The sequence below is a fragment of the Molothrus ater genome, chromosome 8, assembly GCF_012460135.2.
Source record: "Molothrus ater isolate BHLD 08-10-18 breed brown headed cowbird chromosome 8, BPBGC_Mater_1.1, whole genome shotgun sequence".
NCBI lineage: Eukaryota > Metazoa > Chordata > Aves > Passeriformes > Icteridae > Molothrus > Molothrus ater.
In genome coordinates this window covers 4,268,769-4,282,303 of record NC_050485.2, presented here as the reverse complement: position 1 = coordinate 4,282,303, position 13,535 = coordinate 4,268,769, and the positions used below count along the sequence as shown (strand labels likewise).

General features: G+C 45.1%; 1 protein-coding gene across 3 annotated transcripts in view; it reads right to left on the bottom strand.

The window, feature by feature from the left end:
- PRKG1 (protein kinase cGMP-dependent 1) overlaps positions 1-13,535 on the bottom strand; it is a 412,591-nt gene that overhangs the window by 312,252 nt on the left and 86,804 nt on the right. For 2 of the 3 annotated variants that reach the window (XM_036404675.1, XM_036404673.2), the window contains exon 2: positions 7,362-7,528. The exons of the other annotated variant lie outside the window; for it this stretch is intronic. In XM_036404675.1, coding sequence (XP_036260568.1) covers positions 7,362-7,528 — 167 coding nt within the window. The remainder of the gene's footprint in view (positions 1-7,361; positions 7,529-13,535) is intronic. 3 annotated transcript variants of the gene reach the window in all.

Below are 13,535 nucleotides of genomic sequence, written 5' to 3'. Positions count from 1 at the left end.
AACGATCAGAGGAATGGCAAGAGGAGTAAATCACTGTGGATAGGAGCAGATCCCAAAGAAAGCCAGGCATTCACTGGAGAAATGAAAGGAATTCTCAGGGCAGCTCCACACTCAAACTTCTACAGCCCTGCAGAAGAACCTGCCAGCGGGCCCCTCTCATCCAATTCCAACAGGAATTTGTGTTGGCAGCAGGGCTGAGGACAGAGACACTAGACTTTGCTCTTTGGGGGATTTGTATCTGTATAAATCATCAAACACCCTCCAGTCCCTCCTCTCCTCTGCCGGTCTGGCAACACCTTCACAAATTTGGGAAGTCTGAAGTCATCAGTCCCAGCTTGGATCCCATTTTCGTTTCCACCCTATCAAATATTGGCTTAGTTAACCAAAGATTAGGTTTTCCTTGCTGAGAAGGGATGACTTCACCATTATTTCTGATTGCATTTTAAATGCTAAGGTTTAGTTGTGCAGCTTTAAAAATAACTGCTCTATCCAGAAGATCAAACCACATCTGTCACAAGCCAAATCATCCTTTCATATCCCATTTCATCTCATGAACATTTCATGAAATAAGTACAAGAAATGTTTAATTCCCCATCACTAATATGGGTAAATAATACTCTTGGAAGAGTTAATTATGAAGACACCGTAAAATTAAAATAATGAGCTGATAACAGTGGAAGATTTGCATTCCATTGCCCTGGGTATGGCAGGACAACCCAATTTCTCCAAGAGGCAGGAAAGCCATGAAGCCTGCAGAGGAAAAAACCCTGATCTGACTCCTTCCCAACCCTGCAATACCAGGATGAAGGAAACAAAAATGAACAGTACAAAAGCAGATGAAAGCATGAAACAAAGCAAAGAAGAGAAGGAGAGCAAGAAGAAGCTGCTGCCACAGGACATTTTCCCAAACCTCTTGGGAAGTCCTGGGAAAGGCAGGTTCCTTGGAGAGCAATGACTTATTGGCAGGCTGTGCAGAAATTTCCATGTTGCCATAATTTCTAATTGATTCCTTGCCACACTGAGTGTCTGAGGTTGGAAAGGGGAGTGTGGATTCTATTTCCATCTATCAGAGGTGGGGCAGTTCTCTTCTGTTCACTGGGCAGTTTTCTTTATCTCTTCCACAACCAATCCTACCTCCATAAGATCTCTGCTGTTAATCAGCTAATAATTATTAATTATCTTCTGTTCCTGGGCCATTAATTATTATCTCCTGTCCATGGCCAGTGAGTGTCCCTGCATGGCTGATCCAATTCCATCATCCCATGGGGAGATGCTCTGCCCAAGGGAGGAGCCAAGCATTCCTACCTGGATCCAATCTGAGGTTTGGGACAGCCCCAGCAGCCTTTGCCCAGTGCATTCCCAGAGGAGCAGCTTTCTGCTGCCCTGCATTGCCAGAGGGAGCCCAGGCCCATCTCCAGCAGCCCTGGAGCTGCAGAGGAAAACTCCCCCCTTGTGCAGGATCCCTGCTGCAGCAGAGCCACAGCTGGCACTGCAGGAGGGCTGAGCCCCCATGGGATGGGGCTGTGCCCCCACCCTGGCACACAGGGGGACAGGGCCTATGATGACTCTGTCATTGGTTTGTTTTCTTTTTTGTACTATTTTATTTTATTTTTCTAGTAAAGAACTGTTATTCCCATTCCCATATCTTTGCCTGAGAGCCCCTTAATTTCAAAATTATAATAATTTGGAGGGAGGGAGTTTACATTTTCCATTTCAAGGCAGGCTCCTGCCTTCCTCAGCAGACACCTGTCTTTTTAAACCCAGACACCGAGCTCCTCTGGACACTGAGTGAACCCTCCCCAGTCTCCAAAGCCAGCACTTGTCTTGGACATTTGGTTGGGACAGCAGATCCAGACCCTCCCAGAGGAGGTTCAGAGGCTCAGGTAGGGCCCAAAACAGCTGCTCTGAGAGGCAGAACAAGTCCTGAAAGCAGAACAGCCTCGATTGTGTTGGAAGAGCCCTGACTGCAATGGATGCTGTTACCACCTTCCACAGAGCCCCTGGGAGATGTGGGGAGGTGGGAATTAGCAATGTTATCAGGAATATACTTGGGAAAAGCACTCAAATCTGCCTGCTCCTAGACTAGAAAGGAAGGGATTTCCCAGAGGAAGCCTAGTAAGGTATTTGGGCACACAGGACAAACCATACTGTGAAAAATCCCACCAGCAGGGGCTCAGCTCCATCTCTCCAGGTGTGATCCCCGAGCATGACAGTGACCCAGAACACCACACACAGAGTTCAGCCAAACCTGTGCCAGGGCCTGCCCATCCTGCCAGGGAACAATTCCTAATTCCCAATATCCCATCCAGCCCTGCCCTCTGGCGCTGGGAGCCATTCCCTGTGTCCTGTCCTTCCATCCCTTGTCCCCAGTCCCTCTCCAGCTCTCCTGGCCCTGGCAAGGAGAGCCATTTAGGCCCTGGAAGGGGCTCTGAGCTCTCCCTGGAGCCTTCCTTCTCCAGGCTGAACAATTCCAGCTCTCCCAGCAGAGCTGCTCCATCCTTCAGATCATTTATGCTCCTTAAATCCAAAACAAGTCCCTGTTCTCCACAATTTGCTCATTTTTAAGTATCAGTTCCACCAAGCCCTTTCCCTGAGAGGAGGAGGATCTGACTCACGAGACCCTGCAAGGGAATTAGTCCTGTTCAATGAGATCCATAAAAAAGGAGGAAAGAAGGGTCACAGGGAGGTGACACAAAGGTGTGACAAAGGGATGACTCCCCAGAGCCTGCAGTGACCCTGGGGGGAAAGCAGGGAACTGCCCAGATGGGAAAAGGGAGAGGTGGGGAGTGAGAAGTGTCAGTGCCAACACACTGAGCATGAATCCTTGGGGCTGAGGCTGTGCAGGCACTGAGCTGATGCCTGGGGGAACAGAGACAACATCCATGTTCCTGCTTTGCTTTGGATTCAACAGGAAAAACCCCAGAGCCTCCCAGAGGAGCATTTCACCCCATGGAAGGACTCCCATTTGTCTCTGTATTTCAAACAGCCACACAGACCTTGTTTGTGTTCCCTTATCAACAGCCAGCTCCGTGTCCCAGCAGATCCCACAGTTTCTAGGAACACACTGCTTTCCCAAGACTCCCAGAAACCCACATTCCCATGGGAAATCTCAGGCAGATCCTTCCTTTGGGGGAGCTACCAAGAAGGAAGCAAGAGACAAAGTCACCTTTAAAAATAAAAGGGAAATCTCTACAACTGAAGACACAAATAAAAGGAAATTTAAGAGGAGAGGAAAAAGTACTAAAACAGGGGCTGGGTCTCAAAAAGCTGCTTCTTCCCTCTCCATGACTGTAGGAGCAGGAGCACACAGAGGATTTTTCTTCCCTCAGGTTCTCCAGGTGTGTGCAGAGCTGCAGCCTCAGAATTCAGGTGCAGCACCCACAGACCATGAGCCACAAAAGAGTTCATCCAAGGAATTCCCCTTTCCCCTGTGTCACTGAATTATCCATGCTTCATGGGACTGGCACCAACCCTAAAGGGAGGGGACTCTTCACACCTATGACTAAAATTTCTAAAAAACCTAAAAAAACCTCTATTCTATTCTAATTTTTTTTTATAAAAATAGCTGTTTATTCACAAGAGAGCCTCAAACCTGGACCTTGCCACCTGATTTCTGCACAGGATCTTCCTGCCCTAATCCAACCTGACAGCCTACAAAACCATGAGCCACAAAAGAGTTAATCCAAGGAATTCCCCTTTCCCCCTGTGTCACTGAATTATTTCTTATGTTTTTCATGGGAACGGCACCAACCCTAAAGGGAGGGGACTCTTCACACCTATGACTAAAATTTCTAAAAAACCTAAAATAATCTATTCTATTCTAAAAATAGCTGTTTATTCACAGGAGAGCCTCAAACCTGGACCTTGCCACCTGATTTCTGCACAGGATCTTCCTGCCCTAATCCAACCTGACAGCCTGCAGCTGGGTGGCTCAGCCAGAGGAAACATTTAGGGTCGGAGGTGAGATTTCCCATTTATCCTCATCAGTGTGAGGCAGCACCCACGCACAGCCCCAGCCTGTCAGCACAGCCCAGATCTGAGGTGGAGCTCTCTGAAAACACCTCCTCAGCCTGCCAGGTTTTTAAGGGCTTTCAGCAAAATGTTAGGAATGTTGCAAAGTCAGCAAATGCAAAGCTGCAAAAGTATCACTTGGAAAATTCACAGAATTCACACAATCACTGGGTTGCAAGAGAACTTGAAGATCACGGAGTCCAACCCAGCACTTGCACCTCAGTTAAACCATGGCACCCAGTGCCACATCCAGTCTTTTTATAAACACATCCAGGGAAATGTTTAGGGTTTTTTTTTCCACTTAAAGATAAAAAAAAAAGGAGGTAGCAGACTCCTTTATGGTCAATTTACAAGAACTTTTTTTGGCTCTGAGAACTCTCCATTTGAACCCCTCTCAGAGCAGCAAACTTTCTCCCAGGAAAGGGAATATATCCAATAAATAAAATTATTTTTCTCTCACAATTGTTTTCCCTGCAGAGCTGAGAGTTCCAGTGTGGAGCAGTTAAAGGCAGAGCATCACTGATGCCCCTTTTTTTGTTCCCAGTCTCACAGCCTGGGGGAATATTCCTGCTGGAGGTGGGCACAGCAGGGATATTTAATGCTGCCAGCAATTTCAGCCCCTGATGGGGACTTGTCACATCACAAATAAATTCACTCCCATCTTCAAAGCACAGCTGTAAGGGAAATTTTTTGGTGTTGCTCAAGGTTTAGGGCATCTCTTGACCCATTTCAGTTAATAAGGAAAAGTTGAGGGGGCTTCTTGCTACTTTTTGAACAAAAGGGAATCAAGGGGTGTTCTCAGAGGGCTGAAGGAACAGCACAGGCAGGGTGAAGCCAGAGAAATAAAATGTTTTAAAGAATAGGATGTGGTGGGGCCAGCACCTGAAAGCCTGAACCAGGAGCCCTCCTACCCCTAAAGGTGGGAATTTGGCCAGCAAGACACAGACTGTGGCTAAAGTCACTCCAGAATACAATAACAAATTTAAAAAATAAATTTTTAAAAAGCTTATTAGACCTATTAAAAGCAAAGAAGCTCTAAATTCAGGATTCTGCTTGCTGAGAAATTCCAGCTTCAGCTCCTGACTCAAAGCTCTGGTTTTTGTCACTACCAGCTCAAAGAACAGCAAGAGCCCAAGTAAGGAAGGGAAAAGGAATTAAGGGAAGGAGGACAGAATTTATCTCATTTTTCAGAAAACACCCCTCAGTAACACTCAGAGATGGGTCTCTCCAGTAGAATTTTGCAAAGAACAGAGTTTTTATTTGGGTTGATTGTGTTAATAATTGAGAGGACACAGAATGATGAACCAAAATGAGCTCTCATAACCTATTTGATAATGTCCTCTCCCATTTCCATGACTTCATCATCACTCATTGCATTATGTCCAAACACAGACTATAAACTCTCCATAATTGGGTTTGCTAGGCATTATGCATATTTAGGGAGCTATCTAAATACTCTTAAATTAAGTTACAAAGCCAAGGGAAGAGCCAAGTCGTGCCCTCACACACACAGGGCTGCCAGGAGAACATGGAAAACCTCAAGTGCCAAAAAATACAAATTTTTTGTTTTGTTTGTTTTGACACACATCTGTTGCACATTCATCACCACAAGGCTAAATAATGGCCATAAATATGATAAAATCTACCAGCAGTAAAGGGTGATCTGAGTACCAAGCAGTGCTCAATACCCCAAACCATGCTGGAAACAGTTCTGCCCCTAAATCCCCCCAAAATCCTCTCCAGGGAGTGGGAAGAGGCTGAGCAGGAGATAAATACACCCAGATTCCAACATGTCCTGTTCTTAGGTTTGTTTTTGTTTTTTTTTTTTCCAAGGGACAGCATTGAACACAACATCCCAAAAGCAGCCAGGCAGCAAAAATCCCATGAGCAACCCTCTGGTGTGGGAGGAATTTGGGAAGTGAGCACAAAACTGCACAGGGCAAATCCTCCACATTTCCACTAGGAAGAAAATACCATTCAAGGATGATTTTAAAGCACTTTTTTATCATCAACAAAACAGATCGTGCACCTCAAAGTAGTCTCTGTATTCAGAGGACTGAAAACCTTAAATCTTTCCATGCAAACCTTAAATCTTTCCATGCAAACCTTAAATCTTTCCATGCAAACCTTAAACCTGGGGATGGAAACACCTAATTCACAGGAAAACCATTTCAATGTGCAAAATTCAAAACTATGAAAAAGCAGAGGAATTAAACGTGTGCCTTGAGAAAGGACTTAACCTTAAAAGGACAGAAGTTTCAAGTTGTTTTGGGAAAGCAGTGAGGAGTATTTGCAACTATACAGCATGAGGAATTTGGCAGGAAATCTTGTTTAAAGGATGGCTTACTGCCTTGGAAAGATTTTTGTTTAAAAGAACAATTGAAGATATTAAAATATAGATGAGCAAGTGAAAAGGTGTTATCTGGCCAAAATGTTTGAGTCCACCAGATAGTTCTGGTGAGGAGCAAGAAGAATTTGATAAGCTCTTATCTATTGTGGTACCAAATCACAGCAGGAAGGAAAACAGGGATATTTCCCTGAGAATTCAGGATCAGCCACTCTGGATGCACACAAGGTTTGATCCAGCTCAGTAACTCTGACAGCTCTGACATGCACTTCCTTAACAGTAAAAAGCACAAATATACACAAAATATGCTCAGTTTGACACGTGGAGAGCGAGCCAACCTGGAAATCAGACAACACCAAGCACAAGGAGCTGGGATTTTGGAAAGGCAAAGCATTGGCAACATCTGCTAGAAGATTTTTACAAAGCTGAATGAGAAACCCCAGCACATCCTGGGACCAAGCAGATGCCCAGGATGCACCAACACCATTTTCCATCCTCCCAAGCACAGCTACTGTGGAGAGCCCTGTGTGCTGTACCAACATTTCCACCTTCTCCCTGCTCCACAGCCACTTCCCATCTCCATTCCTTCTATTAAAATCTTCATTTATCCATCAAAAAAATGGCTAAAAAAAAATGAATGCCCAAATTTCCTCCTGGGAGGAGGCTTTGAGCACCTTCTCCCTACTCTACAACCCCTTCCCATCTCCATTCCTTCTGTTAAAATCCTCATTTATCCAGCAAACCATCACCTCCAAGTACAGCAGCTCTGCTTAGGGGAGGTTTATTCCAGTGCAGGGTTAACATCTTTCACCTCCTTTCTTTAGCCAGGCAGGCACACAAATCCAGGCAGAATTTTCCAGCCAAAAGCAGTAAAGCAGTCCACATAATTTTTTAGCAACCATATTTAGACAACCTCTTTCTCTGAAACCATTTTTCCCACGAAAGATTTTGTGTCCAAGTGTTAAAAAAAAAAAGGAATAAATAAGATTTTTCCCAACCCTACCTTCCATGACGTAGACCAGGGAACCCACATCTCCCTCCTTGATGATGCAGCTGTCCTTGCCATACTCCACAGGGTACATACAATCCACAATCTCCTGGATCTGGGACAATTCCAGGTTCTTCATGAAGTCATTGTCAAGGATTGCTTCCTTTATTAGCTCCTTGGACCTGGGGAATAAATAAATTTATTTAAAAAATCAGTGTTTTCCCTAAAAATGTGCAGAGAACTCAAAGAAAAATAATTACAGAGATGTGAACTTGTTATTATTTGTTGTAAGTAAGCTTTAGACATGTCCAGCATTGCAATAAAAATAGATTTTGTGGAGTTGCAAAATCCTCTTTTAGCTACAATTTTCACATCTACAGTAACACAGCCCTTGGAATATCTTCCATACACAAAACTGAAAGGAAGCACAAACAAGAAGCTAACAGATTTATTACTTGGTTTATTATATTTTCTATTAATTATACAAACTGGAGCACACCAAAGGGTGACACTGCTCGGATTCTCTGAGTATTTATAGTATAATCACTACAGGAGGCATTTGGCACAAAATCCCCAAATCCACTTGTGCAGGTGGACAACTGAGAATGTTAAATCCTGACCTAGACCAAAACTAAAGCTCCTAAAACACCTCCAGGCTGGACAGCAGCTCCTCAGCCCCTCACTCCTCACCCTGGGGCCTGAACTGTTCCCTGCAGAGCCCGAGCAGCCAGGAGGGATTTAACTGTTGGAAAGGTGAATGTGAAGCCAAGTTTTCAAAGAAAAACATTTTAATGGGTCCTATCTTCTTAAAAAAGAGCCAAAGTGGGACCTGGGGAGATCCAAACTGTGGGAAATGGATTTGTAGAGAATTCTCAAAGCCTGATTGAAGACTCACTCATACAGTGTGTGCACCTGTGTGTAAACCTTGAGATAAGAAATGCTGACTTAGAAATGCCCTGGAACAGGACAGACATTGTGGAGAGAGAAATGGAACTAGGAACAAGTTCCAAAGGATGGCCTTGCAAAAAAGACTGGATACTTTGGAGAAACAGAACTGTGAAAAATGTATTATAGTGTATTATGATTATACACACTTATAGTGTATTATAATTGAAAAATGGTTGGCTTTGATTGTAATGACGTGAATTATAACATCTGTATTGGCTCACCCTTCTCCTAAGACTGGAAACAGAATAAAAGGTTTTTTTTAAAACACCTCCCAGTTACCCCACTTGTAAATCCAAAAAGAGCTCACTCTGACACCAAACCAGCCCAGCCTTGCTCAGGGTCCCACCCACCACACTGCCAGCTCGGCAGCGTTCAAGATTCTTTTTATTCCTTTGATAGTTTGGAGGTTATTTCAACACTGGACACCAGAGGCCACCAGAAGTGACCCTGCTGAAGGGCAGGAGGGCACAGGACCAGGCTGCCAAGGACAAGGTGGGCTCAGGGCACCACAAAACCACTCCTGAGAGTTGGAATCGGCCCTCACAGCCATCCCTGTGTGCAAATAAGGAGCCCCAGGTAAAGCTGCCCCTGGGCCATGCCTTCCTTTCAGCAAAGCTGGGGATTTGTAAGGCTGAGCAGGCACTGCACAGCCCCATTTCCTCCATTTGCCAGAGGATGCTCTCCCTGCTCCTGACTGCTCTTCTGTCAGCCACCCCAAATCCTCCTCACCACCAGCTCCTTATTGGTGGTGCCCAACTGGCCACCAGAGAAAGCCTAATGAAAGCTTTTGTGTTCATCATGTCAACCTGCATTCCCATCCCAGGCTTTTATTTCATTCCAAGGCTCCAAGTTTGTTTCATTTCTCCTTGATAGAGTTAGGATTTTAAGTGGAGTTGCTGCAAAAGTCACAAGACCCAAAAAGACAGTGGGGAATTCCTGGCCCAAGTCAAACTTCCCTCTGGACGTAGAAACCTTCAGCACAAAACAAAGCTCTCCTTGTTGGAATTGAACATGGGAAAGGATTTGAGGAGGACTTGGGAAATTTGGTCCAAACAACAGCAAAGGAACAGGAAAAACTCAGCTGGACTCAATGAGCTTAAAGGTTTTTTTCCAACCTTTATGATTCTAGCTGGGGGAGAAGCAGCAAAACAGACCCAATGTGACAAAATTTAGGAAATTCAAGAGCTTAATAATATTATCAATATTATATTAATCATAATATTTACCTCAGATGTGTAAGAGAACATCTGAACCACCTGATTCAGTCTCTGTCCTCAACACAGGAACATCACAGCAAGCTCAGAGCCCCCCCAGGTCATCCAAACCCTTTTAACCACCCCACAAAATACATCATCATAAAGGAAAACACGTTGGCTGGGCCATCAATGAAACACAGCTTCATCTCTGCCACATCTGAGCATCCTAAAATTAAATACCCACAAGGAAAGGGCTGAATAATAACTCAGTCATGCTTGAATGTGAGCAAAATAGGCTTTATTAGTAGGGATAATTGGTTAAGATGAGACTTGGACTACAAAGCCTGTGAGAAAAGCAGCTCCAGCTGCCCTTAAACAGGGCTGGCTGGAGGAGCAAAACCACCTTGCAAGGCAGCTGCTTATTTATGAGAGTATTCCATAAAACCCCAGAATGCTTTGGGTTGGAAAAAACCTTAAAAATCATCTCCTTCCGCCCTTCCCACCACAGACCAAACCACCCTGCAGTGTTTGGGAGCTCCAAACCCTTCCAGCAGGAAATATTCCATCCGTCTTTTAGAACAGAGTAACAAAAAAAAAAAAGCAGAGTTTGACACACTTGAAAATGAGTTGGTCCTAAAAATACAACGTCAGAGCTACAAGCAGAGCTCCTCTATTGTTCTCTGTGAGGGAATCTTCATCACTCTTAATAATTCAGAAAAATTATTCATGCACTGTGACTTGCCAGTCCCACACACTCACACATGCCAGGCTTTCAGCAACTTCCACGTTATTTTATTATTATTATTATTATCTTTTCTTTCCCTGTAATTCACAGGACCAATTTCAAATAAACAGGCTTTTTTTTAATTGTGTTTATTCTTATGTCCAATCCCAGGTGGGAAAAGCCCTGCCAGACCATCAAGTCCAGCCTGTGCCCAATCCCCACCTTGTCACCAGCCCAGAAACACATGAATCAACTCCTAGTTCCCAATTATTCAAATAAAAATTTATAATAAATTCTTCAAATAACAAATGCTTCTCCAAACCACGCCATTCCTTAATCATCACCATTATTTCAAAACAGCAGCTATCCCACACATGTGAATACAGGAATCTACCCAGTAGAATACAGAATACAAAGTATTTTAAATGGTTAAAAATCACACTCCTGCCACGGCAACTAAGTGCTTTAAACAAGATACAGCTGTTCCATTACCTCTTATTTTCCAACAGCATTTCTTCTGTGCTTTCTGGTTCAGGTTTCTAATAGGAACAAGGCACAAACAAAATAACCTACAATATTTGTAAGGCAGCAGGACTGTTTCTAAATGAGTTTGTCTGAAGGAGGAGAATTTCCATGAATATTTACTTAGCACTGGAGTGGATGTCCCTGCCTTCAGAGGGTCACTCAGAGTAAAAAGCAGTTATTGCCATCTTTCCTCTCCAGAGCAAGCCTGGCACCAAGCCATCCCTGTTTTCCTGCAAGATTAATGACCAAATGTGCTGGAGACTTGATGAAGAGTTTAAAAAGAGGGCACAATCCTCTGTGATACATCCTGTCCCAAATCACTTTAGGTCCATCACAGTAATTAATAAGGCAACAGGAGGAAGAAGCTAATTGCATTCGAATTTGCAGAAGTCATGCAAAAAGAACCTTAACAGGTTGCCTACAAATACACTTAATGCATAAAAACCTGCTTGTGCTGTCTCTTAGGAGCAAAGCACACAGGGGGGGTGTCCATCCATCCCTCCCAGTGTCCATCCACCCCTCCCAGTGCTGTACTGGGGTGCTCTGCTCCCCCAGCCCAACCAGAGCCAGCCACCAGCATCCCCAACAAGCCAAAGAAATTTAGGTTATTGTCCCAGCAAAAACTGGCTGGGCTATGCATAGAAGCCATGCTGAGCTGTGGAAAGCCCTGTGTTAAAGGTTTGCAGAGGCCATAAAACGCTGAAATTCAAATCCTGCTATGAACATCCAGTGGCTCAAAGGCAGGAGATAAATAAAAATACTGGTTTGTAACAGATGGGAGATAAAACCTCTGAGATGCATCCCCAGCAGGGTGAGGAGCTTAAGAGAGGGGGATTCTGCCCCTGTGCTCAGGTGAGACCCCACCTGCAGAGCTGCCCCAGCCCTGGGGCCAGCACAGGAGGGACCTGGAGCTGCTGCAGAGAGCCCAGGGCAGGCACCAGGATGGGCAGAGGGATGGAGCAGCTCTGCTGGGAGGAAAGGCTGGCACAGCTGGGGCTGCTCACCTGGAGAGGAGAAGGCTCCAGGGAGAGCTCAGAGCCCCTGCCAGGGCCTAAAGGGGCTCCAGGAGAGCTGGAGAGGGACGGGGGACAAGGGATGGAGGGACAGAACACAGGGAATGGCTCCCACTGCCAGAGGGCAGGGCTGGATGGGACATTGGGAATGAGGAATTGTTCCCTGGCAGGGTGGGCAGGCCCTGGCACAGGGTGCCCAGAGCAGCTGGGGCTGCCCCTGGATCCCTGGCAGTGCCCAAGGCCAGGCTGGACACTGGGGCTGGAGCAGCCTGGGACAGTGGAAGGTGTCCCTGCCATGGCAGGGGTGGCACTGGGTGGGATTTACGGTCTCTTCCAGCCCAGTCCTTTCTGGGATGCTTTGCAATGGCTGCAGTGAAATAGCCAAACCCTGCAGCACAGGCTGTTGCTATCCTGACAGGAATTCCCATTTTCCAAGGAACACAAGGAATGCTCATCCCAGGCTCTTCCCTCAGAGCAACACATTCCCCACGCTGGGTTTGTACCTTCTGGCATGTACACTAAATATTGGAACACAAAGTGGTTTTTCACCCCAAAAGGGCTCATCTCTATGTGGAAAAAGCCACTTGCTGGCTTTTAAGGGAAAAATTTAGGAGCAGATGGAAAGGCCTCTGACAGACCCCTCCAAGGATGCTTCCAGAAACCAAAGCCCTCCCACCACAGCCAGTACTGGTGCAGCTCCAGTTTGGAGCCTGCTGGAACCTGAGGGTCAAGGGGAGCTACCCAGGAACCACCCTCCAGGGAATCTGCTGCTGGCAAGAGCTGGTTAAACAGAGGTGGGTCAGGAAAATTAGAAGAAATTGAGAGTTCAATTTAAAGATTAGTGGCATGGTTCTAAATTTTAGGGTGTTTAACACCACAGCTTTGAAGCAAAACCATTTGAAACTATCAGTAAGGAAAATGAGAAGCAATGCACTGGTTGGACAGGCAGAAAGATGCCTGCAAAAAAGGGAAAGAAAAAACACACTTTGGAGTGACAAAAAGAAGCAAGACCATTTAGCTGTTTCCATCTCAACTTTGAGCAAAACTTTTCAACGTGCCAATTCTAAAGGGAGGAAGGAATATTTTTTTCTGGTGTTTCCCCCATCAGGAATTAACAAATACTACTAATAACCTAAATCTCCATATTTAGGAGGGAAACACCCACAGGAACTTGACCAAACAGACAGAGAGAGTTCAAGTTTACAGAAGTAAAAACACAGGGTCCTGGGAGAGGAGAACTTCTTACTTACTCATACAATGAACCCTACTCAAAGCTACTACAACCGGGGGCACCTTTTTCAGCTGGGTCATCACTGCTGCCAAAATCCAAATTATTTGTAGAAACTCATGCCCAAAAGCACTATTTTTTGGGATCTTCCATATCCCTGCCCAAGGAATTAAGCTGATTTCAGAGATAAGAAGCATGGAAAAAAGCATGCAGTCTCTGCCCCTGAATCTAAGGAGGGATACAAGAACCCAGCCAATCCCTACAACAACTGTTTAAAATCCACACTGTGAAATGTTTAGAAGTGTTTACTTCTACAATATGTGGCCATGGAAAAAGGAAAAAAAACCCAAAAAAAACCTTCCTTAAAAAGGGATAACACAGCCAAGGATTGTGCCTGCTCCAGCTTTCCAGAAACCATCCAGCAGGATACAAACACACAGCAAGAAGTGTTACACTGATTTTGTTTTTTAAGCTGTCTCCAGATGTATCTCCCTTTCCAAAGGGGGTGTGTGTTCATTCCAAGCGGCACAAAAAGCAAAGTTTCCAGCAGGGCTG